The sequence below is a fragment of the Caloenas nicobarica genome, chromosome 10 (assembly GCF_036013445.1).
Source record: "Caloenas nicobarica isolate bCalNic1 chromosome 10, bCalNic1.hap1, whole genome shotgun sequence".
Lineage (NCBI taxonomy): Eukaryota > Metazoa > Chordata > Aves > Columbiformes > Columbidae > Caloenas > Caloenas nicobarica.
This window is the reverse complement of record NC_088254.1, coordinates 2405945-2432119: the sequence shown is the minus strand read 5'-3', so window position 1 is coordinate 2432119 and position 26175 is coordinate 2405945. Positions and strand designations below refer to the sequence as shown.

Below are 26175 nucleotides of genomic sequence, written 5' to 3'. Positions count from 1 at the left end.
TCAAAAGCGGCGTGTGAGAACCGTGGCTTCTCCTGCGGGGCGGGATGACGTCCCACGTGCCCCTCTCCGCAGAGAGGACGTGAAGGCGATTCCAGTCAAACCCATCTGACCATCCGGAGATGAAATCAGCGTTAAGGCAGTGAATTATCCTCTCCCCGGCCGGGGAAGCTTTGCTCCTGCTCACGTTTTGTTGCGGAAAGTACGTGTTCGCAACCGGAGGGGTTGGAGAAGGCTGCCCGCTTGTCTGCACTGAGAAACGCCTGCCTCCTGGTTACCTTAATCCAGATCTAGCCCTTAAACCAGTGCAAACTCCTCCAGCTCAGCAAAGCTGACGCTGCTCCCTCCTGCCTCGCGTCTCCCGGCCGGCTGGGTCAGGCACGGTGTAGGAAACCATGGTGGGGACATTCAGCGGCAGCTGGGAAGGGCGACTGGAAATTCAAGTATGCTTTCCTCGGCACGCGGAGCCCGGGCCGGCGCCGGGGTCGCGCGGATGTCGGCGCCATCCCCACTCGGAGGGCGTTTCTTTGCGCCCCGTCGTCTCCCCGGCTGAATGTCTGTCTGCGCTGGCACCGCGCGACCAGGCAGAGCTCCACAGATACAATGTGCATCTGTAAATGCTAAAAATAATAAAAAAGTGCAACGACGTCAGCTTCTTTAAAACAATCCACATTGCTCTGTTACCGTCAGAGGAGGGAGGTGTCAAGGGAGCCGGGGAAAGAAAAAAAATAAACCCTAACTGGAACAGTAGATTGCAAATTTCTCACAGCTTGCACGTGACAGTGTGACCGTTCCCGAGGAGCCGAGAAGGGAACCCGTCTCACCGCTGCGGCACTCGGGCCCTCCTCCCGCGCGCCCCGCGCCGCCGCCTGCCCTCTGCACGGCCCAGCGAGCCCACGGGGTTTCTTTGCGTAATTAAGGAGGGAGGAGGACGGAGGAGCGGAGAGCGAGGGGAGGAGGTGAGCAGGAGCTAAGCGCAGTCCTCAGGTTTGCGGTGCCGAGGGGACGGGGGGTCAGCCAGCCAGCCCCCCTCCCTGCAACCACGACCTGAGCCAGCCACAGTCCTGGTCCCGCAAGGAGCTTCAGGCTTGGAGTGAACGAGGGAGACCGTTCAGCAGATCCACCCCAGAGTGGTTTGTTTTGGAACGTTTTCTTCTCTTTTTGGTTTAAAATGTCACTTTTTTAGGTTGTTTTTTTTTTTTTTTTCTTTTCGTGTTTTTTTTTTTTTCTCTCTCTCTCTCTTCCTCCTATGCCTCCTCCTCCCCCCTAAAGAGAAGCCCCTTCCAGTAGACAGGGCAGGAGCTGCAGGCGGTGGGTCCCGCAAGGCCCGGGAGGCACCGGTCACTTGTGGCGCTGAGCCGTCTTCTTCCGTTTCCTCTTAAAGAAGCAGCAGCACCTGGGGCACAAAGGACAAGGCGAGTTAACCCCGAGCCCGTAACCCCGGCAAGGTCCCTGGCACCCCGGTCGGTCTCCCCGCCGCCCCGGCCTTCCCTCCGCTCAGCCGCATGCAACAGCGCCTCGGCGCGCGGGGCCCGGCCAGAGCCGGGGGTCTGCGAGCTGGGCAGGTGCTGCAGGGTGGTTGACACCCCCAGCTCGGACTCGCGGCCCAGCAAAGGTGACAGCGGGACGCTGCGTCCCCTCCCGACCGGGGCAGGAACACGAGGAGCCGTGTGGGAAAGCAGGAAAACGAGGAGCCAGCCGCTCGGCTCCCTCTGTGCGAAGCCCGGAGGAAACGGACGGGGACGGCGAGCCCTGGCTGCTCTTCCCAGCTACGACACGCACGGGTTTTCACCACCGCTCACTAAAAAGACAAGTTCCAAAGAGATCCTGGCTCAGGGACCAGGTTTCTTTACTGAACCTTTCACGATAATCAGAGCTTGCACCTCGGCTAAATCATTCAGTGCCGGGGTGCAGGACCCCTCCGCTTCTTCCCCCATCCGATGCGAGGGGGATGCAGAGCGCCCAGGGAGCAGGGGAAGCAAAAGGATGGAGAGTGGAGGCTGAGGAGGGGAGAAAAACACCCATCGCAGCTGAACCGTGCGAAGCGGGACACACTGAAAGCGGTTCCCCGGGTCTCCTAGTCCTGCTGGCTTCCTACAGAATGACTCGACCTTTCTATCCTCTAGCCCGCCGTCCGGAATGCTCTGCACAGAAGAAAAGCGTTGGTTCTGTGCGAGCTCTGCTCCTGAGCTACGTGTCTTTCTCCTTCTGTCTCCGCAGAAGCCCGGGTGATGCTGAGACTGCTTTTTCAGGCTGGTGGAAGGGATGCCTGGCTAAGCAGCAGGAGCAGATCTGAGTATGCAAAGACCCTTTTTTTCCTACGAGCATCTTTTACCAACAGCCAGACAAAAAGCATCCAAAACCACTCTAACAGCTCCTCCAAATTATTTTCCCCTGGGTCCTCTGTGGCTCTGAAATGTCGGCGTTACGTTTCTGTCCTCCCAGAGCTGGAGGAACGGATTTGTTCTCACTCGCACCCCAGAAAGTGCTTGTCCCTGCATGCACAAGCCCTACTATGGGGCGCAAAAGCTTTGGGGTGACCGCCAGCGCCCTGTGAGCCAAACCTGCCGGCACAGACCGTCTGCTGGGGAGACCGAAACCCCTCCAACTCAAAGAGCCGCGGCAAGACCGGGGGGGGACACCTCCTGCCACACGTTCCTCTGGTCTGCGCGGGGAATTTAACATCCGCGATTTGTCTTTAGGTTCCCAAACAGGCCCAGTTTGGATGTGAGCCGAGAGAAAACACAAAGCGGGAACACGGGCTTCGAGTGACACGTGATGACTCCGTCACTACCCACCCAACCCTGGCTGGCACCTTCACCCCAACACCCCAGGGCTGCTCTGGCACTTTACTGCCCCGGGCCACCTGCCCCCCTCTCCTGCTCTAACCTGTCACAGTATTTCTCTCCCACAGCAGCCACCTTCATGACTTGGGCAACGGTGAGTGAGGGGGGGGGATGTTATGGGGAGAGAGGATGGAAAATGCAGGAGTTATGATTCCGCATGCAGTGGGGAAGGGAAGAAGAGGGCTGAGCAGCGCTCGTTTCCTCGGGCACCGAACGGAGGGAGCTGACTGATTCTGGCTGGTTTTCCTTGCGACTGGCTTTTTAGGCTGTTACTCAGAGGTCTGGGGAAGGGTTCAGGGAAGGAAGTCCTGGCAGATCAGACAGGCAGAGGCAAAACACCAAAAGAAAAGGATAAGGCAGGCTGACAATTACAGAACGTGATCTCTCTGCATGCAGACAATGCCCAAGAGAACAGCCCCAGACTACGACACACAGAGAAGCCGGAGATGCCAGAGGAACTGGAGGCAATGCCTATGGGAGCAGGGCAGAGGCGGTCAGTCTCCCATCCAACAAGGACATTCCTCGCCGCACACGGGCTTTGTCACCTCGCTCCGCAGCGATTCCCACCCGTCACCCTCCCTGGGACACACCAGCTCCTCAGCTGAGTCTCCGCTTGGTCCTGCCCTTACTGGGTACGTGCATTCCCCAAGGGACAAGGGGGGGAACATCTCCGTGGGACACCTCGAGAGCGGGACGCTACAGCTGTGGTTTCAAAACCCCCATAAAACCGTACTTAGGCCTGAACTGAGCTTGGATCAGTGCTAATCCCAACCCCTCCGCCCCTTCCTTCCTGGGGAAGCCGGTTCACCTGCACCCTCGGCTGCAGCTGCAGGGTTTTTGGAGAAAGGAGCCTTCTCCCACCCACCCTGGGATCATAGAACGGTTTGGGTTGAAGGGAGCTTCAAATCTCACCCAGTCCCACCCCTGCCAGGAGCAGAGACACTTTCACCCAGCTCAGGTTGCTCAGGGCTCTCCAAGCAGGGGCTCTGTCACTAACGAGGCCTCCATGGCCACGTCTTTCCATCCTCCCTAACGACACAGGCCCTGGCCCGTGCTTCTCCAGAGGAAACCCCCCGAGGAAGCAACCGGCCCCTTCCCCTCAACACCCCGCGCGGGGTTTTCCCTTCGGAACCGTCTGCGTGAGGAATTCCTGCCAGACGCTCGGCAAGCCTAGTCCCGACTCTGCCCAACTCCATTAGACATCATCTGCTCACGGACGTAACGCTTTGGGGGAGGTGGTAAGCCAAACAGAAGATTATTAAAATCAATTTTTTGCGTCCTTTGAGAGATCAGCCGAATCGCTCGGCCTAATGCGGCCGCTCAGACACAGCCCGCACCCTCCTCAACATTGCATGTGGTCCTCAGCACTGTCCTGAAATCCAAACAGCTCTGGGTTGGCTTTGACTTTGTGCCTTTTTAGAGTTTGGTGGGTTTGGTTTTGCCAACCCTTGTCTAGTCTGGTCCGCTCCCCCTTGCATGTGGACTGGAGAGAGGGACTCACCACAAGTTGAGCATTTTCAGGCAGCTACAGAGAGTGTAGAGAAAAAACACAGAAAGGAAGAAAGAGCAATTAGTTCACAGAGGTGGGATGAAAGCGTGTCACTGCAGCCATGCAAACATGCAGTGCAGAGCGGCAGACACACACCATGCCTGCCCGCCGCCCCCCAGCCCTTCCACCTTCTCCAGCCTCCGACAAAAACCCCGTTTTCCACAAAGGCACCGTGAGGTTTGGAGCTGGGGCGGGGATCAGAAAGGGGCTCTGGGCCACCGGCAGACGAACCTGCTCTTATCCCCCCGCGGCTCCAGATCGTGGATCTACGCCTGGGACCTGCCCTGCAGTGAAACCCGTGGCCAGGATCGGGAGCTTATCTCCAGCAGCTTATCTCCAGAGCAGAAGCATTGCACAGCTCTGCCTGCCGGCACTGCCGGGAAAGACCTTTCCGCTATTGCCCCTCATCTCGAAACACAGAGCTCCAGCTCCTTCTGGCACTTGCTGGCCCACAGAATCCAAAAGTCCTTTGCCCTTCCCACAGAACCGAGGGGGTTTAATGCTCACAGACGCAGGGGTAGATGAACCAGCCCTCCCTGCGGCACGAGGAACGAAGCGGGCTACGCTTGGGAATTACAACAGACCCCAAACCTCTCCAGCGCAAAGCAGCTTCTGCTCTGCTTCCCAGCACCTCCAAAACCAATTTGGCACCGCAAGGGCTGGAGAGAGACCAAAGTGTTATGGGTGGCAGTTTGTCCCATCCTGGGAGCAACCCCAAGCCACATGCCTGAGGGGGCCCCCACTTCAGTCTGACCCAGACAGAGCCTGTGGCACCAAAGTGCTGCTCTCTGCACGCCACGCCACCCAATCTAAGAGGAACATCGCCCAACCCGCACGTTGCGCCTCAAGATCTCCCCCTGCACCAGAACCAGGGTGTGCTCCTTCGGCTGGGGGGACAAAGCGGGTCTGCTGCTCGGGCACGTCGCTGCCAGGATCGCGCCCACGCGCAAGCGCGTCCCGAGGGACACAGGAACAGAGCAGGAGCCCCGACTGCCACTTTTCACCCCTCCACAAGCCGTTCCGAACAAGTTCCCACCGAGACTCGAGACGAACAACGTGGGACAAGTGACACCGGTCAAATTATCACCAGGCAGGTGGGCAGCGTTGCAGCACCGGGGTCTGTTCACCGCTCGCACGGGGAGCGTCAGGATGACACGGTTCCTGCTCTGGTCACGGCCAGTGAGAAGGTCCCATGTGGAGGATCATGCAAAAGGTGACGTGATGGTGCCAGACACAGCACATGTGCAAAAGAGGCCAAAATGGTCAAAGCATGACTTTGTATGTCAGTTCTCACTCCTGGCCATGAGCTACGGGAGAGGTCGGCTCAGAGGGAGCACGATCTTCTGGTTTCTCTCTATCAGCTTCTGTTGGGCTGGATCAAGAGAATTCAGGGAGAGAACTACCTGTCCCTGCACGGGGTACTTCAGGACCATTCTGGATACACAGCACCCACTTCTTGCAGCCAGAAATCAAGTGTTAACTTTCAGACCAACAAACTCTTCCCTGAGCTGCGCTCGAGCTACTCCTACACTCAGCACGAGCGTACAGCGCGTTCTCCTTTTGGAAAAGGCGACGCTCACTGGGATCCCTGAAATCAACTCGCATTATTTTGGTATTTGTGCTACTGTCAATCTTGCAACACATGCTCTGAATAAGAGTTACGTTCTCCAGCCATGACAAGTGTAAAAAAGAAGCAGCAGCAGCAGCAGCACAGAAGGCACCATGCACAAAAGCAGCAATATGCAAGGAAAAGGGCACGGGACATGAGCATCGAGTACTTCACCACGGGTAAACGTCCCCACTCGTTTCCCGGGAGGATTAATGACCACACCAGTGGGAAGCCCGTTGATAAAGCACACGTACTTAGCTTCCTCCACCACCTCCACCTCCGCCTGCGCTGTTATGGGCGCGTTGGAATGTGCCCCCGTCGGGTCGTCCACGTTCAGCTCCCCGTTGGTCGAGCTAACCACCTGAAACGCAGACAAGCGGCCCGTTAACAAAGCCCCCTCACACGTCACGCTTACTCGCACAGATCGCTTCAGCATTTCCATTATAGGGACGACAATCTACACTCCCAGCTGCCAGCAGCTCCGTGTTTGCCAGGAGAACAACCTGATTTTTTGGGTCATTATTGCCAGGACAACCACCAAAGCAGCCTGTATGGGACGGCAGTTCGGCTGGCCCTTCTGTGCTCCATCTGGAGGTGGTTTTCAGAGCTCCCCTCGAGCGACAACCCTTCGGGTTCCCTTCACACCCCTTCCCCAGACCCATCACGTCGCGGGTGCACCCGGCTTCTCCAGACCCCCACACTTCCCACGCGAGTTTGTGAAACGCGATCGCGCTGTTCCCAGTGATCTTCCCTCGCTTTCTCTAGCAACTTGATAAATCTCATTTTACAAAAGGCTTTGATTTTCCTCCTCTTTTTTTTTTTTTTTTTTTTTTTAATGTGCCGCCACGTCATCTTGATGTGGCAAATTCAACTGTTGCCCTAAAGGAAAACGGCCCCTTGAAGCGAGTGACCGTCCAAGGGTTCAGCAAGAGCTGGGGCATCTGTCGAGAAACAATTTAAGCATTTGCAGCCCAGCAGCCGTGCACAGCAGAACATTTCATGTCCTTGGCTGCAGATAAGCAGGATTTTAATGCTTATGGTGGCACATACAGGTGTGTAAACTGCTCAGACAGAGCTCTGCTCGTGGGGAGACACAGCACGTGCCGGCTTTGTGCAAGGAAACTATTCCCTTTATGTAAAACAATCCCAATAAAAACACTTATTTGAATGGTTTGGGTTGGAAGAGACCTTTACAGATCGTCCAGTCCGACCCCCTGCCGTCAGCAGGGACATTTTTCACTAGCCCAGGGTGCTCGAAGCCCCGTCCAACCTGACCCTGAACACTTCTACTGTTTGCTCACGTCTCAGGTCAGAGCTACACACACGTTAGTTTCTCCTCATCTTTCGGTTTCTCTGCTACACAGTAAAATATCCTTAAATTAAGAAAGGAACGTGGCTAATCAAGTAAAAAAATATATTGAATCCAACCAAATATCAGGAATAAGTAAAAATTTCAACCTAACCTGCATTTCACTTGGGGGCACCCTGCACTTCTCGTCCCACTCCAGGCACTAATCCGCATTTCACCAGAGCCAAATTCCCAAGCGGTGTGTCTGGCACTAGATCCAGCTCTTGCAGACAAAGCTCTGCCAACCTTCACCTCGCCAGCGACATCAGACAGTTCTTGTCTGCCTGAATGACTCTTGCATCTTCTCTCTAGCACGTCCAGCCATCTTACTCTGGCAGCAGAGCAAGAGATTCCCTTAGCGAGCCTGTGTGACAACCAGAGGCAGCTACGGCTTCAGAAACAGAAGTGGTTTTTTTGGGGATTTAAAAATGTAGCTGTAGTGCCACCTTTACTGCTGTCTGTTCATCCTTTGCAACCACGCAGAGATCCGCCGCGCAGCCACCGTGCTCTTACGCTGCGTCCATCCGGAGGGGTTTAAAAGGCGTTTAGACGAGGTTCTCAGGGACGTGGGGTAGTGCCAGAGTTGGGTTATGATTGGACTCGATGACCCTGAGGGTCTCTTCCAACTGAAACGATTCTATGGTTTTATGACTCACACCAGACACTCCCTGTGCATTTCTCGAGTCTGACACCCCCAGATTTCCATGAAGCAGCAGGAATTCCACCAAAATCTCACCTGTCAAGCCTGAACTGCAACAGCTCAACTATTTTCCTAACATTTCTGGGGTTTATAAACAACGGACCTTCTTTCAGCTGCCTCTTACTGCTTAAGAGCATCTCCGAGGCGGGGACGAGGAGTGCATTATCGACCAGACCTGCTCATAGATCCTCCTTTCCGGGTTCAACTTGACAAATTTGAGTTTAAAATAGCTCTTGGAGGATGGAGCCAGGCTCTTCTGGGTGACAACCAATGACAGGACAAGGGGCAATGGGTACAAACTGGAACACAGGAGGTTCCACTGAAAGATGAGAAGAAACTTCTTCATGGTGAGGGTGCCAGAGCCTGGCCCAGGCTGCCCAGGGAGGTTGTGGAGTCTCCTTCTCTGCAGACATTCCAACCCGCCTGGACACCTTCCTGTGTAACCTCATCTGGGTGTTCCTGCTCCGGCGGGGGGATTGCACTGGGTGAGCTTTCGAGGTCCCTTCCGATCCCTGACATTCTGGGATTCTGGGATTCTGTGAAAAGGTTCATCGAAGCGGTAACAGCAATGACGTTGGCCACCGCAGCTCGGGTCCCACAAAACCCCTTGGGCGTTACGTACAGGACAGGACCGGCTTGTGAAATCGCTCTCCCAACCACGACGCTACTGCAATTTGAGGAGAATCTGGGGGATTTAACAGAGATTCCCACGCGAAGGCTGTACACGTCAGGAGGAAGGGGTACCTGTACGGATCCTCCGTGCCGATCTGCAGCCAAATGAGACGTCAGGTAGGAGGTATTTGTCTGCCGGCTCGGCTGGATCTCCCACTCCCCTCGGCGATCCGATGACGCCTGCCCACGAGTTCAGAAGCACGAGAGAAAGAGAAGAGAGGGCACAAGGTGAATGAGGGGAAGAAACAGCGCGGTGCTTGTTAGTGAGTTAGTTTCTTTGCAAAAAGCGAGGCATTTAAATTTTAAGCTGGGCTGAAATTTCTCTTTACCAAGCGCGCCTCACGCTTCACTTCAGCGGTGATTTCTTCTCCTCTAGCTGCTAAACCAAGAGAAAGCTCAGACCTACTCAGGAAATTCTCTCTTTACGCGGCTTCGTTTCCACGCGTTTCAGCGCAGAAATAAACACACCGGCACTATGTTTAACGGGCAGGTCGCACACACAGAGCACCTGGCATGGCAGCGACATTGGATACACAAGCTTGGCCTCCCTAAAATATGTATTTTTTTGCAACATAAAGCCAAGTTTCTTTCCCCAAAAGCCAGTTCCACACACTGATTCACCAGTACGGTGCAGGAGGAAACATCCACCACACCTGCTTGACTGGAGAGAGGGTTGGTGGCTTTTTGGTTTTCTGCTGATAAGTAGATAAAGAAACCTTTGCTAACAATTTCTTCTTTATCCCCAACCGGTGCAAACTTCAGACAAGTAAATTACTAGAATTTCATTTGTCTTATTGAAAGAACCACTTGGCAGTTGTGTGTGAAGGTCCTTACGGGTCACCCAGCTTTGATGACAACACCTCCAGCGTTCACCTAAGAGCAGGGGGAGCTCGGAGCACCCAAACCAACCCAGCGCCCGCAGGAATGTTTCCTAAGCCCGGGAAGCGTCGGGCGAACAGGTTAGATCCCCGTCGGCCTCAGGACAACAGCAGAGGACACAGTCAAGCCTGAAGTGACCAAGGGGACACAGTTCAAAGGTGTCTCCCTGGACGCCGTATCAAAAATTTCAGCAAATGCTTCAAAGGTGAAGTGGGAATTGGAAGAAGAAGAGGCTCAAGCAAAGAAACACGAGGTTATCAGCAGTAAAGCTGAAGGAGAAAAGCAGAGAGTCTCCAGCATGGCTTTGTGCTGCTCCTTCCAGCCGCGGACGTGAGATCCAGCCCTGCTCCGAGCTACAGGGGAGCCACAAGAAGAACACACAAAACCAAAAAACCCAACAGAAACCAAAGGAAAACAAAGAGAAACAAATTAAAAAAGAGAATAGAGGAAAGAGAAAAAAGAGAAAAAAGAGAAAGAAAAAAATAAAGAAAAGAAGAGAAAAAAGAGAAAAGAGAAAAAAGGAAAGAGGAAAAAAGAGAAAAGAAAAAATAAAAGAAAAGAAAAGAAAAGAGAAAAGAAAAGAAAAGAAAAGAAAAGAAAAGAAAAGAAAAGAAAAGAGAAAGGAGAAAATAAAAGGGAAGAGAAGGGAAGGGAAGGGAAGGAAGGGGAAGGGAGGGGAAGGGAAGAGAAGAGAAGAGGAAAGAGGAAAAAAGAAAAAGGAAAAAAAGGAAAAAAAGGAAAAGGAAAAAAAGGAAAAGGAAAAAAGAAAAAGGAAAAAAAGGAAAAGGAAAAAAAGGAAAAGGAAAAAAAGGAAAAGGAAAAAAAGGAAAAGGAAAAAAAGGAAAAGGAAAAAAAGGAAAAGGAAAAAAAGAAAAAGGAAAAAAAGGAAAAGGAAAAAAAGGAAAAGGAAAAAAAGAAAAAGGAAAAAAAGGAAAAGGAAAAAAAGGAAAAGGAAAAAAAGAAAAAGGAAAAAAAGAAAAAGGAAAAAAAGAAAAAGGAAAAAAAGAAAAAGGAAAAAAAGAAAAAGGAAAAAAAGAAAAAGGAAAAAAAGAAAAAGGAAAAAAAGAAAAAGGAAAAAAAGAAAAAGGAAAAAAAGAAAAAGGAAAAAAAGAAAAAGGAAAAAAAGAAAAAGGAAAAAAAGAAAAAGGAAAAAAAGAAAAAGGAAAAAAAGAAAAAGGAAAAAAAGAAAAGGGAAAAAAGAAAAAAGGAAAAAAAAGGAAAAAGAAAAGAGAAAACAAAAAAAAGGAAAAATAAAAGAGAAAAGAGAAAAAAGAAGAGAAAAAAGAAAAGGAGAAAATAAAAAGAGAAAAGAAAAAAGAAAAAAGGAGAGAGGAGAGAGGAAAAAAGAAAAAAGAAAAGAGAAAAAAGAGAAGAGAAAAGAAGGAGAAAAAAGAAAAGAAAAAGAAAAGAGAAAAAAGGAAAGAGGAAAAAAGAAAACAGAAAGAAAAAAGAAAAAAAAGAGAAAAAAAATAAAGAAAATAAAAAGGGAGAATAAAAAGGCCACAAGCAGCTATCCAATAGGATGAAAGGTTCAGGAAAGGCTCAGAGTTTGCTCTGTTGGCTCTCCAGCCAAGTACGGGATCAGCTGGGCTTGCAACGCAACCCGAGTGATACCGTGAAATGTCAGAGAATCACGTTCTCGTTAAGGCTCGTTAACGCTCATCACCTTCCACCAGCTAACGAACCGCGAGCCAGGCCTGGCAGCCAAGGACAAGGGGACAGAGCTCACCTGGCTTTCATAATTAAGTATCTAGGGGAAAAGGCTACAAAAAGGAGATTACTCTCTCATCAGCGTCTTTACTGGAAAAACAAATATTATAAAAGAGAATGTGCAGTTATTAGACCCGGAACAAAAATAAGCCAATTAAATCCGGAGGTCAAGGCAGACCCAGACCTATGCCTCCAATTCACAGCTCTAGATGGTTATTTTTTCTATTTTTTCCCTAAAAGCAACATCTCTTGGTAGAGAATTGTTTATGTTTTTGGTGAGAAGAAGCTGGTTTTCCCAGCATATTTGGAATAGTAAATAATTCAGCATCCTAAATAATGGTCAGATTAAAAAAAAATGACAAAAGCTGCCATGCAATAGAGCATCAAGACTACCTGAAGAACAAAGGCTGAAAGCTGCCTGTGTCATATTTTGGGAATATGACAGATTTCTTGGGGCTACGTACTCTAATTTGGGAACTAACGTGCTTGAAAATGAAGGCAGGTGTCATTGGCTGTTAAAGGCAACGACGCCTCGTACACCCAGAGCACAAAGGTCTGTTGTCAAAGCGGACAACTAAAGACTGCCACCCAAAAAAGGGGCTCGTTAATGCATTACTCAGGCAATATATTAAAGCAGATTATTCTACTAGTGCTCACAAACCAGTCCACGCTCATCAGCATGCATAAACAGAGGGCTGCACACACGCTGCAAACAACCCCACGTCCTACAAGCAACGCTTCTAATGAGGGAAATTCATCCTGATGGCTTTAGATGTATTCTAGTCTACGTTAGCGGCTTGACCACCCCGAGCCCGGCTGTGCGGAGCGAGGAAAACTGAGCCCAGACAGGTTATGACATCTCACGCTCGATTCTGCACCCACAAAGCCCGGCTGAGCGGGAGCAGAGCAGCACACGGTGGTTAGAGGAGCGGAGCGAGCCCAGAACCACTCACTGGCAGGTACGGGCACCAACAGCTCTAGCTAGGAGCCGGCGGCTGGACATCTACTCAACTTCTCACCAGTTCTGTTAAGGCGGAAAAACCAGACTCTCAACACCGAGAAAGTATTTCAACTAGAAAGGAAAAAATGGGGAAATTCAAAAACTGGTAGTTCCTTCAGACCATGATGAGGTTCTCAGGGACACGGTGACCTCATGTAGACCTCATCGCGGTCTACAGCTTCCTCACAAGGGGAGGCGCTGAACTCTTCTCTTTAGCGACCAACAACAGAACCCAGGGAACGGCAGGAAGAAGTGCCAGGGGAGGGTCAGTTGGACATGAGGAAAAGGTTCTTCACCCAGAGATGCTGGACACTGGAACAGGCTCCCCAGGGAGGTGTCCCGGCCCCAACCTGACAGTGTTCAAGAAGAGACTGGACAACGTCCTCAGACACACGGTGTGAACTGTGGGGTTGTCCTGTGCAGGGACAGGAGTCGGACTCCATGAACCTTGGGGGTCCCTTCCAGCTCAGAACATTCTATGATCTATGGTGGACGTGACACTGTTGGGTTAACGGTTGGACTCAATGATCTTAAAGGTCTTTTCCAACCAAAATGACTTGATGACACCCAGCCTCCCAGAGGGACCCTACCCTGATGCTCTTTATGTTCTGCAACACCCATGCTGTGAACGCGACACCCCAAGAAGGATATTGTGCGTACACGGGACACGCACATCTTTATCACATATTGCGTGTACACAGGACATGCACATCTTTATCACATATTGCGGGTACCTGGGACATGCACATCTTTATCACATATTGCGGGTACCCGGACACGCACATCTTTATCACATATTGTGCGTACACGGGACACGCACATGTTTATCACATATCGCGTGTACACGGGACACAGACATCTTTATCACATATTGCGCGTACCTGGGACATGCACATCTTTATCACATATTGCGGGTACCCGGACACGCACATCTTTATCACATATTGCGCGTACACGGGACACGCACATGTTTATCACATATCGCGTGTACACGGGACACGCACATCTTTATCACATATTGCGCGTACCTGGGACACGCACATCTTTATTACATATTGTGCTTACACGGGACACGCACATCTTTAGCACATATTGCACGTACCTGGGACATGCACATCTTTATCACATATCCTGGTACATGGGACACGCACATCTTTATCACATATCGCGTGTACACGGGACACGCACATCTTTACCACATATTGCGCGTACCCGGGATACACACATCCTTATCGCAGCCACACGGTCCACAGGAAGACTACTATTGCCACAGCTTGTGGTCTGCTCCATGGTCCATGCGCTACTAGCAAAAGCACCCAAAAGAACACGGTTGGCCAGGTAGTCTGACCAGGTTGACTTAAAGAGCTTAACCACAAACTACAGAAAAACGCCCGATTTCCAAATTGTGTTCCACTGAGGAGTCCTGCTGGCCGATACAGTATCTCACAACCTGTTGCTTTGACAAAATTCCGCTCAAATCAGTCTCTAAATTAAGCAGGAATCGTGCTCGCCATGACCGAGGCAAGAATCAGCCCCGGCCACCTCTAATGGCTTTGAGCTTCTCCAGCCCGAGAGGAATTTGGAGAGGTGACCAACACGGCGGCGCTGCCCGAGCAGCCACAAACAACGCACCTGATTGCGAAGCGCCTGCTGCGATGGCCGGTCCCGATGGATGTGGCTGTCCCTCGTTATCGCGGACGTCCCAGAATCCACGTGAACAGATCCCACCGGAGTCGGCTGGAAAACAAGGCGCTCGTTAGGATGAAGGTGCCTCTCGCTCTCTGGACACACGCGTGCGCAATCTGGATTTGTCAGGCTGGCTCTCACCAGGGAGAAGCACGAAAATGTCAAAACGCCGCCCAAAAGTACTGAAAATAACCAGGGAAAATTAGAGCCAGGGCTATAAAATCCCTGTGATTTGATGCTGGACATCAGCACCAAAGGTCTTGCACAAAAATTACTTTAAAAGATATAGTTAGGTATCTGTAATGGCATCAGATCACACCTAATGTGCCTCACATGGGATTATTACAAGTGAAGATATACAAACTTGTTTTCCTCATCTCATTGTCTCACCGTTTTAAAAACACAGGAACAGGATGTGTTAAAATTAAAGCTTCATCTGCTCTATTCTCCCCCAAGTCATAATCCCAGCTCACACCACCAAAATCTCCATAGCAACCGCTGCAGTTGTCAGCAATCGCATGCTTGTCTTATGAGGGGCTTTTTATCAGTTGCCTTCGTAATTAAAGAAAAACGAGGAGAAAAATCATGATTCACAAAGAGAATGATTTCTTATGAACTGTTCTGGGCGCAGTAAACATTGGTGACGCTAAATATAGTTGGGACGGTAAATCACCAGCAACAGTACCGAGTTTAGCACTGAAGGCATCTGATCTGGCACCAGAGATGGTTAATTTACAGATGCCGGTGTGCGGTGAGCGGCCGTTGGCAAGGAGGCGATCGGCAGAACGACACCAAATGCAAGCGACGGGCAGCCAGCGGAAGAGCTTTAGGCTTTTCCACCACATTTCCCCATGACGCATCTGTTGGCCAAGATCTTCTTGACTACAAATGGCTTTTGACAATTGAAGCGATGCAATGAGATCACAGTTATGGTCCACCTGGTGTCACGGAACTACTCAACGAGGCTTGGTTACTCCCACATTTCGTTGCCGTGTGCTATAAAGAGCTGGTCCAGCCTCTGGAGTAGGGTAAGACCCAAGATCTTCTGAGCTTAGAACTGTTTTTTTGTTCACTGAACTTCCATGAGAGCCCTGCCTAGATCTCCCGTATGTCTCGGTGAGAACTTGACTGTTACAGAGGTCTTCCACCATTCAGTGCTGAGCTAGCAAGTGTGTTCTCCTGCTTTAGGATGGATGTCTTCAGATACTGGTCTCAAATCCTGCGCTAGACTAGAGGAAATTAAGTCTAGTCATGTTCACTGCCACAGGTGGGAAAATCAGGTTTGAATGCTCCACCAGGACAAGGCCAAATTGGTGGGAAGGGACTTTCTGCCCCTTAGGGAAACTGCAAAAAAACCCTGAACGCAACGTCAGGATATCTCAGTACGTTAGGTGGAGAACACAAGTGAAAAATTTGATCCTAAGCTCACTGGCATGTAATTGCAATTATTAGAAATTTTCAGGTGGTAAGGAAGCATCAGCGGGAAGGCAAAGCGCTGCATTTTGTGGGGACAACTTACAATCGGCCTGCCGACCCAGTCGTAGGCATAGTCGAAGGTGTAGCCTTTCTTTTCAAACAGTTCTGTGAAGATGGTCCGTAAATAATCGTAGTCTGGTCTCTCAAAGAAGTCTAATCGCCGGACGTATCGGAGGTACGTGGCCATCTCCTCTGTTGGGAAAAGAGCAGCAGCGTCAGTTCTGCTCGCACATGAGCTCCAGCACTTACAAACCACTCGAAGCCGACACACACACGCTGGAAATATGCTCCTCAAACTCACCAGAGCACCTTCAGAGATTTTTTTAGACAGTCAAGCTTATGATCATAATTTTTTCTACTCAAGCTGTTTTATTTCAGCGACACGATGTTTAGGGACATGGTTTAGCAGTGGACTTGGCAGCGTTAGGTTAACATTTGGGCTCGATGATCTTGAGAGTCGTTTCCAACCTCAATGATTTTATGAATCGATTAACTCCTGTATGGGAATGCGCCACACGACACGACGGCTCCTACAGGAACGGGGCTGGTTGTGGGGACCTGCGGGCTCTCCCTGGTGTCAGGATTTCAAAAAACACCAAAACTCCCACTCTGTGAAGGCCACTGGGTACCCAGGGATGGCTTTAACTTTGTACTCCACTCTCCCAGCTCCAAGGTGGACTTTTGTTTAGCTGGAGAAAAGGTGCTGGGCTTGGCCAGAAGCACATCTTTAGTAACACTCTCCTTAAAACTGCTCTCAGAAGGTGGAATTCAAGGCCAGACACATCACCCCATCTTCTAAGCTGGCCACCTACAATTTTAACACCTGTAAAACCTTCAATCTGGACAAGAATTAACTCAGTAGATCCAACACCGTCACTTGGGAGAGGGGAGATAATGACACCCTCTTTTGGAAGGAAGCAAAGTGGGAACACGAGGCACTTGAGCCATGTCCAGCCTCCTTGATGGGAAGAGTTATTCTAATTTGAAGCCACAGCCACGAGCCCTCAGGCCTCGGTAATTTATAGCGGCAGCTCCTGTTGTGTACCAGCTTGAGGAACAACGTCATGGATACACATCACCCAAATATTTTCTGCCAGAGGAGCTCAGAACCGTCATATTTAACATGGTGTGTCTACCTCCAGCTGCGGGCAAACGGTCCCATCAGGGCTTTACCTGGAAAGTTCTCACAGAGAACCTCAACCGGAGTGTTTCTCTTTGTGTCCCCAATCTTCTGATACCTCTCTTTTAAGGTGTCAGCCTGTAGCGCACAAAGACAAAACAGTTGTGGAGAAAGAGTTCAACCATGTGATAAACGACATGCTGTGTGGGAAGAAAAACAAAGAATTTAATGCTGATTCTGGGCGGTATCAGGAGATGTTACTTGTAATAAACTGCAGCCTAGACTACACTAGCAGGAATACTATCTGTTGTAATTCTCGCCATGCATTTTACGTGCTGTCGGCACCGAATATCCAAGGACACGTTCAAAACATCTTCAGGACTTGAAAGGAAGGACACTCATTAGTGTCTTACGAGGCCGATTTCTTACCAGCCCAGTCCTGAGGACCCTATAGGGAAGATTTCACGGGACAAGAAAATAAATTGCACATACTACGACCGCACATCAGTCCCAGGCTTAGAGCCACTGGCAACCTCATCACTTTCATAAACAACTCTAAAAGGAGATAAATCGCAAGGGCACTTTGGGCACGTTGGGTTTTTATTGTGTATAAAAGACTGCAAATAACACGTTTACATCAGTCACACTTCTCTTAAATCCCATGCTACTCCTACACTACCTCTTCTTTCACCCCCAAAGTGACGATCACTGATTAAACATCTGGTTATCAAGAAAAATGAAACAATTATCAGTTAGATTTCCCACCTCGATCCCTCTTGAAGCAGAGAACTCTGCTCCACTTGGCACCCTGAGAATGAGTTTTATTGCCTTTATTTCAAATATGCCCGTTAGACCTGTCAGCAGCATAATTAGCATCATAAGACGTTCTCTCTCGCCTTTAGCACTGACAGTATAGACCAAAAGTGTAAGCTGAGGAAACCCAGAAGTCTGAAGATGCCATATTCTAGATCAAGCTAAAGAGTCTATATTTGGTTTTGGAGCTAAAAAAAAATGCAGGACTTCAAGAGCAGTGAACTAATTCTTCTCAAGTTCAGCAATGAACTGAGGAAATTTTGTAGAACCTTGTCTAAACCTGGAATTAATTTAGAATAACTTACAGGATTAATTTAAAGCAGATAAGTTCAACTAAGCTAGAAATAAAATATGTAACCGAATAACACACACTTGCAAAGGTGTGAACTGAAAACAGGAGAGATTCAATCACTTTAATGCTCGAAAACCCCTTTCTTTGATGTTATGAATGGCTGCAAATGTTTCTGGCGCATGTCTGATAAGGCTAAGCTGAGACTAAGTCTGTATAGAAGGCGACGAAGCAGCTTAACAAGGTCTAGCACGCAAGACGCTGCGTCTGACCACAGCTCTGCTGAGAGCCTGTGAGCCCAAAAGCTGATTTATTTTCTCCAACAGCACTAACTGGAGTTATTGTCTTTCATTAATAAACCTGATCAAATCCAATCCCTCCGCTCCCTGCAATTCCGAAGTTGAACACAGTCGCTTCATTATCAGGAAAGTGCTGGAGAAGGGAAGATGGAGCCACCAGCAGCTGTGGAGCCGGTGAACGACTCGCTGCTCATCAGTCCAGCTGGTGGACCTGGGCTGCTGTTGCCACAGCTCCATCATTTGCAGCCCTACACAACATATCATAAACCTCCGAGCACCGAGTGTCCCTGTCTCTGGAGGGAAGCCGAGCTCAAGACTTCAGCCAGAAAACCGGTTTTTCAAGCCCAAGTCCACCTGTACATCTAAACCCACCAAACTGCTGCCATTATGAACACGTTTCAGAGATGCAGCTGGGGAAATGTGTGTGCTGGAACTGGAATTTCATCAACAACCGCCCTGTCCCAGTCGCTTGGGGCATCTGCACGTTACGGCAAAGCTGCTCAACAGCTGCTCATCAGCCTCTATTGGGACTTCTCCCCAGACTCAGACCAATTCAGCAAAGCTAATTGTAACTTGAAGTGCCAGGTGATGCATTTCTTAAAATATATATATCTTAAAATCTCTCCTGTAGGTAAAGCTAACGCCTTATCGTTCGACTTCAAGGACACAAAGGAGAGGACGGCGTTTCTGGCTGGGTTTTGCGAATGTTTCCCCCATCATTTTTGGGCAGAGACCAAAGTTTCAAAGGGCAAAAGCTGAAGTTCAAACCTACCTTCAGTCCTTGCCAGGGCAGGCTGCCTCGGAGGAAATACATAAACATGTGGCCAAGGGCTTCCAAGTCATCTCGACGACTTTGCTCTGAAATAGAAGAGAAGACAAATCGATGCTGCAGCTGCAGGAATGGATTCGATCAGCAGCTGCACCTACTGCTGAGATAAAGTTATCACAGGGAGGTTCACTCGCTGTCTGTAGCTCAGATACTGTGCAAAAACCTATTAGAAAAACCTGTAAAATACATAAAGATCAGCTAGAAGGCATGAGATTCCTCTGAGTGACAGAGGAACAGGCAGGGAATGACAGCATTGCACAGTGCCAACCCCTTCCCAATCGCTTCTGCAGTTCATCGTGCCGGAGCTGAGCAAAAATAGCTCCTTCAAGCTCTTCCTTGCTGCTTTTGCCATGCAGATGTTATAGCTGGAAGGGGAAAACAGCCTTGAGCCAAAGGAAAAAGCATCCTTAAAATAATCTACCAAAATGTATCAAAAAACCCAAGGGAGGATACCAGAGGCTGCAGGTGACCCTGATCTAGCTCTAAAAAGAGGCAAAAAAAAGAGGATGTCCTGGGTAATTAAGTGCAACGATGCAGCTGAACTTCTCGGGAAGACGGTTGAGCGCGCTCATCTCTCAGAAAAATTGCAACCAGGCTCCTTCCCTTCGATCCGTCCTGAAACATGAAGGGACCGACTCCACTTGGGCTGCAAAACATCAGCCCCACGAAACCCCCCGGCAGAGACGGAATATTCCGTTGTCTTACCACGCTTATAAGTGAATATAAACATTTAATAAGGTTTTTTTTTGCCTTTCAGCCACATAAATGTAATCTCTTGGTATGAAAGAAGGCAGCGAGGAGATGAAAGCCAGGTTTAAAAGTAATTAAGTCATTAATTTTCTCCGACCAATCATTAGGTCAGGGAACGTCCAGCTCTAACAACTGAAACTGGAAGGTACCGGTCCAGAGCTGAGCTATAAAAATCTCTTTGGTCACCATTTAGTACAGCAATTACTACCCTGCCTACTCACGTTTTATCAGTGCAGGCTTGCTACTGGTTATTTAATTCCTAAAAAAACCTATAATTACGAGGCTTCCACCATTTCAGCTGTCTCAGTTCCTCAAAAGGGGGGATGGAAAAGTTTAAAAAGCCTATAAAAAATTTTCAAAAGCCTGTAAAAATTTTTTAAAAGCCTGTAAAGATTTTAAAAATAGCCTGTATACAGCATCATGACACCGAGCAGCTCACGAATATCTCAAAGGGTATCAAAGAGCCGCGAGCCGAGCGGCCGTCGGGGGCCGCACCGACCTTTGCCGAGGTGGGTGTTGATGGACATGTATCTTGCTGTTCCCGTTAGGCTCTTGTGTTCCCGGTAAGGAATGTGTTTTTTGGTCTCGGGGTCGATGTACTCCTTGGCCAAGCCAAAGTCTATGATGTGAATGACGTGCTCTTTCTTATTGCCTTGCCGGCCAATAAGGAAGTTTTCCGGCTTGACGTCTCGGTAGATGAGGTTCTTGGAATGCACGTACTCCATCCGAGAGATCTGCAAAACGACCAGGGGAGAGTTATTTGGGAGCAGAGCAGGTACCGCACCCTCCCAGCTAACGAGGCGCGTGGTTCGTTAGCCCATTGCCCGCCCTCTGCTCGGTGCCGTCCCAGATTTCGGCGACTCTACGAGAAACGCAATGATGGACAGAGCCAACGGAGGCAGATGTTACAATGGGAGCCGGGTCGCATCCTCCGATGCGGAGCTGGAAGACGAATTTGTCTGCGCTCCCCGACTTTATCCCGACAGAAACCGCAAAGGCCGTTTCTGAACTGTTCCCAGCTCTTGGAAGGATTCCACGGGGAACAGCATTGATTTTGCATTGATTTTAGACACAATAAACCGGTTACCAAGAGCTCTTCCCTCACTGCTCGGTGTCTTCCCACCTCCCTCCCTCGACCCATATGTTGTATGAGACACGCCAGATTCTTCATGGAGGGGGATTTTTGGGCCTTACGATCCTTAACGTTGACTAAAAATAATAATTAATCTCATCAGTTCGGAATGGCTGGAATATTTTTCAGCTTTTGCCTAACTTTGCTCTGGCGGTACAACTGAGAAGGGAAGGGAAAAGGGCAGGAACCCCATTTTCAAGGTGATGGAGGGTCCTTTCCCCTCTGAAATGCAGAGGCTCATCGTTAATATTGCTTTTGAAACTAAATCTATCGCAGATGAAGTTCAAACGGGTCAGCAAGCAGTTCTCCTTTGGGTTCCTAACTCTTAGATGATTCCAATTGGAAATAATTCACTACTTCATTTCATTTATTACCTTTTCATTTCTTTCCTTAGGCTTTAAATGAAAACACGTGAAGTCCTGCTTGGTCCACGGCTGTCCCGCGCATGCCGTGGCTTCGTTAAGCAAGATGCTTGTTTGGAAAGGCCACATACCCGTTTACTGTCACAAAACCAGCGCAAACTCCAAATTTGGCACTAAAGAGCGCCAGTCCGCACGCCCTTGGGTCCACAGACCCCCACTGCTCCTTTGTTTCTCACTCTGAATCCAGACACATCCCCGGCTGGCAAATCCAGGTCTCTTTTTCTCTTTCCAGACCTTGGATCCCCACTTGGCTGGAAGCTCCACACGCCTGTGATCACTTGGTCCCATCCATTCTAACGATTTAAAATTCACAGTCCGAAACGGCAACTACTTTTGCACCAACCGAATACTTTTAAAAATCCTGAGGGCTATTATTACTGATGTGGCAGTTTAAGAGAATTTGTTATGAAACCCCACGCGACAAACCACATTCATCTAACTACATCACCTTTCAACTCTGTCGTTTTATTACTTCGATGTAACACCTGGATTCAGAGTATATGTGACTGTAGCTCAACACAGGAGTGTAAATAGAAATGACTGCTGTTTGTATATGTAAATCAAGCAATTTGGAAATGACTGTGTAGCTGTCTGTCTACATAGGAGACAAAAAGCCAGTGTGCAATAGTATTAATAAAAAGTCCTTAGAGGCAAATAGGATACTCATCCTAATTGGGATCTTTTGTGCCACCAAGTCCTGCAGAACTCACCTCTCCTAGAAGGACGGCTGGTTCTGATCAAGTGCGAGTGACTGAACTGATAGTACGAATAGCGTTCGGTTTATTCCGACAGCACAGTGAGCATGTCATGCAGTTATTTTACACCTACGACGCCAGTTCAACGATTCAGAACTGGGGGGGGGTCTATTTGCAATACTGCGCACAGCACAAAATGACACGTAAGGCACGGTCCGCCCTCGAGCCCCCTCGGCAACGGGCCAGCCGGGTTCAAGAGGTGGCTACCAAGAAGTCATCCAGGCCAGAAGTTGTCCTGCAAGCTACGTTTAAAACTACAACTTCACATGCTATTGAAACACCCCCACACTGCCAAAAAAGGGCAGTTCTTGAAACATTTTCAGCACTTCCTAATGACCATTTACGTTGCTGATTCTTTACTCGTTTTATGTATCTTTACAAGCTAAAGAACACTCCCAATCACACGCCAGCCTTTTCCATCAAGTGTATGAAAAAGAGGAAGGATTATTTACTAGTTTACCAAAATGTTTCCAACGCAAGAATGTAATTCTCCGGTTCATCAGAGAGAACGGCGTGTCCCCGTCCACGGCACACCTTTCTATACTATACACCTGATTAAGAGAAGAAATAGCAGCAACTATATGTTGTCCTAAAGAAACTTCTTCCACCTCCGAACAGATCTTAACTCTAGAGCCTAACGAGGAAGCCTAACGAGCCTTCCAGAGCTTGGTCAGATACCTTATTTTTAAGGAAAACCTGCTGCATCCGAGCCACTCGGAAAGAAGCTCCAGGCAGGAGGGGGCAGCACTCCTTAAAAAATAAAAAACCCGCTGCACAGGGAGGGCGGGAGACAGGAAAAAAATTGACTGCAGCTGAAATCAGTCTTAAAAAATAGGACTTGCTCAAAGGCTCTTTAAAGACAGTAATAGCACGTGTTGCCGTTCCCCTCCCCTCTAAGCGGTGATTTATTCCAACGCGCCGAGAAAACGGGTTTCCCGGTTAAGAGCTGTTATTCCTGAGGGATGACGGGGGATGCGGAGCGGAGCAGATGCTCTGCGCCTCAGCCGCTCTTCACGCTCCGAGTCGCCTCCAGGACACGGCAGCGGGTGGGAAGACAAAAAGCTGCGGTGGGAGGCGATTCACATGAAGACGCAACCCCTAAAGCTGGAACGAAGCGCTTCCTCGCCTCTCCGTACTTTCAAACACAGCTCGACTGGCTCGTTTGATTTGTCGCTGCTACTGGAGAAGCTCAGTTGTTGAAATGGGCAACAGCAATTACACAACCTGAAAAAAAAAGGGGTTTTTTTTGTTCCTTAAAACCTCACGGCAAAGCAGATACGGCCAGGACAACAATCTGGACGGATGTCAGATGAACTGACACACTCAGCAGCACCTGAAAAGACTCGTTTACCTGCTTTTTTGCTGCCACCACACACACAGAAGCTGTTGGGTCTTTCATATTCTTTTTTTCTTTACCTCCACCTGCCTGGATGCTTTTGATGTCACAAGATGATGCCAATGAAGACCCTCCAAGCACAGAGCTCAACCACAAGCCCAGGGCTGGGCAAAAGGACACGATGGGACAGTCCTGATGCCCTCAGCAGTCTCACGGGAACACATTTACATCTTTACATTTACATCTTTACATTTACATCTTTACAACCCAAAGGTCATACAAGCTGTATCCAAGGCTTTGCCATCCGATGCCACTTGATTTAATCAAAACCAACACTATAAATTGGTTTTCCACTGATGAAGGAACACTCAAAGGCAACAAAACCGGACCCTGAGCTGTAGGAGCACGACTTCATGCACCCACTACCAGGCAGGTGCTGTTCCAGCTTCGGCATCTGCGACCTCAATGTTCCATTTGAGATTTTGCCGTGGCAAACGTCAGTTTATTTAGAAAAGATTGTGTTCCCCACTCCCTCACCGTCTTCTCTCTCCTTCAACACTTCTTCTCACAGATCTGTTAATGGGAATATACCTAATGTGAATATCCAGTCCCACCTCTGCTGTGCCACTTGGGCACCTGCAGACCACGGCTTGGAAACCAGAAAGTCAAACTCCAACGAGACCTGGTTGGCCCTACCCCTGGAAGTCCACCCACCGCATTCAGGACGTTCGGTTTTCACGTTGTCCGCTCTTAAGGCAAACACAAACGTAAGCTACCGCTTTCAGCTTGAGTTTCTTTAGAGGCTTCGTGATGCTGCCCGTAGATTTATTCCTTTCCAATTTTGACCAAATTTGACCAAGGGGGAGACCTGGAATGCTCAGCTCCCACCGCTTGGGGAGGTTTTGTGAGCAGCCCGATAGCACCAAACCAGTAAAACTGGTAGGAGTGTGGGAGGGTGCTGTGCTCCTGTGTCCTGGGGAGCGGGTGAGAAACGAGGTGTTGTGGGGATGTCCAAACAGAGGGAGGAGCTGGGGCAGGTATCGGGGCAGGGGTGTGTAGGGGACACAGGACACAAGGCCGCAGGAATCCGGCTTCGCTGGTTCTGCTACGCAAGGAACAAGTTTTCTCATAAGCATAATCTGACCTTCCCTTCAAGAGTTTTTCTCAAACCTGAGAAACGTCCTTTTATAAGAAAGATGGAGAGAGAGTTTTTACTCAAATCTGTAGGGACAGGATGAAGGGCAACAGTTTTAAACTGAAAGAGGGCAGGTTCAGATAGGACAGAAATTCTTCATGACAAAGGCGGTGAGACATTGGAACAGGCTGCCCGGAGAAGTTGTGGGTGCCCCGTGACTGGGAGTGTTCAAGGTCGGGTTGGATGGGGCTTTGAGCAACCTGGTCTAGTGGAAGATGTCCTGGACATCTTGGGCTAGATGGTCTTTGAAGGTTTCTTCCAACTCAAACCCTTCTGTGAGTCAACGATGGAAGGAGCTTCTCTCTCCAACCAACAGCCGCCCCTGAACCTCACGTTAAACCAACCCCATCCTCCATCTAGGCCTGACATAACCACAATTTGTCACTCACCAGCTGGATGGCAATCATCAGCACCGTCTTCAGAGTGAACGTCCTGTCACACAGGTCAAACAAATCCTCCAGGCTCGGCCCAAGCAGCTCTAGTACCATGGCGTTGTACTTTCCACATGGCCCGAAGTAATACACCTGGGGAAGCCCTTCCGCTGGAAAAACAGGGAAAGAATTGAAATCAGTCAATATCCGTCCTGCGTGTAAAGCTTGCGCTGGGCAAAGCCTTTATTTTTACCTCTTGAGCGTCTTTTCTGTTTGATCTTGCCAAGCAATTTTCAGCGAATGAACCTAAGGCCAAATCGGCGCAGGCTCTGCTCACCCTTCAATAGACAAATGGATTTCAAAGCAATAACACGGCCATGTGAAAGTGCCGAGCGCTGGCAGCGGAAACGCTTGGATTTCATGGAAGAAGACACGGAATTCCCTACGTCACACTAAACACCGGGCAGAGCACAGCCCCACATGTGGGCTGGCACGGTCAGGAAGAAAATGAGAAATGTGCAAAAAAGGCCGTTTTTTCAACCAAGATAATACACACCCATCGCCTTTTACACCAATTTTATTATATCCACGAGCAAAGGGAAAAAATAAAGTTTTCCTTTAAGAGAGGGCAAAGGTTTCAATTTTGACCCATCACTGTGTCAAAATAAGCTATTGTAGTCATTAAACATACGTGCAAAGCTTTTTGCTGTAAAAACTCTCGGCAGCCAACGGGTCGTAGGCAGAACCTGCCCTTCCCACCCGCCAGCAGATTTCTCTGCAAGAACACGCAATATTTATCCTCAGCTGCCAGTGGCTTTTGGTGTGGATTAGATTTCTGAAAGGCACCAGAAAAAAAGGGAAAATAAACCCAGCCTGTGTGCCTGAACGCTCCCCGAGCCGCACAGAGCTCCTTGAACCACCTTTGAGGCATAAAGAAAAATCAGACCAGCCCACGCGGGGAGGAATTAAGCACAGGACTAACTGCAAGTTTTTCTAATCAGCATCTAGCACAGGCGCTCGGTGTCTCGGCATTGGTATCAAGCTGTGTAACACCTCCTTAAAATATATATATATATTTCCAGATTACAGCTCATAAGCAGTTCCACAACACAATGGAAGGGGGGTTGTTTTAAAATATGAGGTTTTGTCCTATGTCAAAACAACATCTTGGCTTGAATACAGGAAGGTACGATGTCCTGCCGTTCGGTGTAAAGGTTCTGTATTATATATACACAGAGGTCCATAAGCTATATAGCACGGGACCTTGAAGGACAGCGATTACAAATTTTACAACGTGTTTAAAGTAAATGCATATGCGCACCTATATTTACATAAGACATCAATATTAAAGGTAAAAAAACCCCTCGCTAATTGTCAGATGCCAGGATTATG

General features: G+C 49.1%; 2 protein-coding genes across 4 annotated transcripts in view; one reads left to right on the top strand and one right to left on the bottom strand.

The window, feature by feature from the left end:
- Positions 1-1196: 1196 nt before the first annotated feature.
- Positions 1197-26175, bottom strand: part of CSNK1G1 (casein kinase 1 gamma 1) — a 93604-nt gene continuing 68625 nt past the window's right edge. Inside the window, exons 6-14 of one of the 2 annotated variants that reach the window (XM_065641411.1) lie at positions 24802-24953; positions 20072-20306; positions 18766-18851; positions 16646-16730; positions 15516-15664; positions 13943-14047; positions 8794-8901; positions 6256-6362; positions 1197-1393 (exon numbers count right to left, since the gene is read on the bottom strand). In XM_065641411.1, coding sequence (XP_065497483.1) covers positions 1339-1393; positions 6256-6362; positions 8794-8901; positions 13943-14047; positions 15516-15664; positions 16646-16730; positions 18766-18851; positions 20072-20306; positions 24802-24953 — 1082 coding nt within the window. In that variant the 3' untranslated portion in view covers positions 1197-1338. Of the gene's footprint in view, positions 1394-6255; positions 6363-8793; positions 8902-12263; positions 12335-13942; positions 14048-15515; positions 15665-16645; positions 16731-18765; positions 18852-20071; positions 20307-24801; positions 24954-26175 lie in introns of those variants that run through there. The other variant, XR_010606723.1, reaches the window with a different exon arrangement.
- Positions 2229-6790, top strand: LOC135992341 (uncharacterized). 2 transcript variants are annotated; one of them, XM_065641412.1, is made up of 4 exons: positions 2229-2293; positions 2700-2937; positions 3240-3475; positions 3885-6790. In XM_065641412.1, exon 4 carries the CDS (start codon positions 4454-4456, stop codon positions 5459-5461), a length of 1008 nt encoding a protein of 335 aa, XP_065497484.1. In that variant the 5' UTR covers positions 2229-2293; positions 2700-2937; positions 3240-3475; positions 3885-4453; the 3' UTR covers positions 5462-6790. The 2 variants fall into 2 exon arrangements, with proteins under 2 accessions (XP_065497484.1, XP_065497485.1); XM_065641413.1 differs by lacking the exon at positions 2229-2293 and having other exon boundaries at positions 2659-2937.

Coding starts and splice junctions, on each gene's coding strand:
- LOC135992341 (XM_065641412.1), top strand. CDS start 4,454: ATGCAAACATGCAGTGCAGAGCGGCAGACACACACCATGCCTGCCCGC.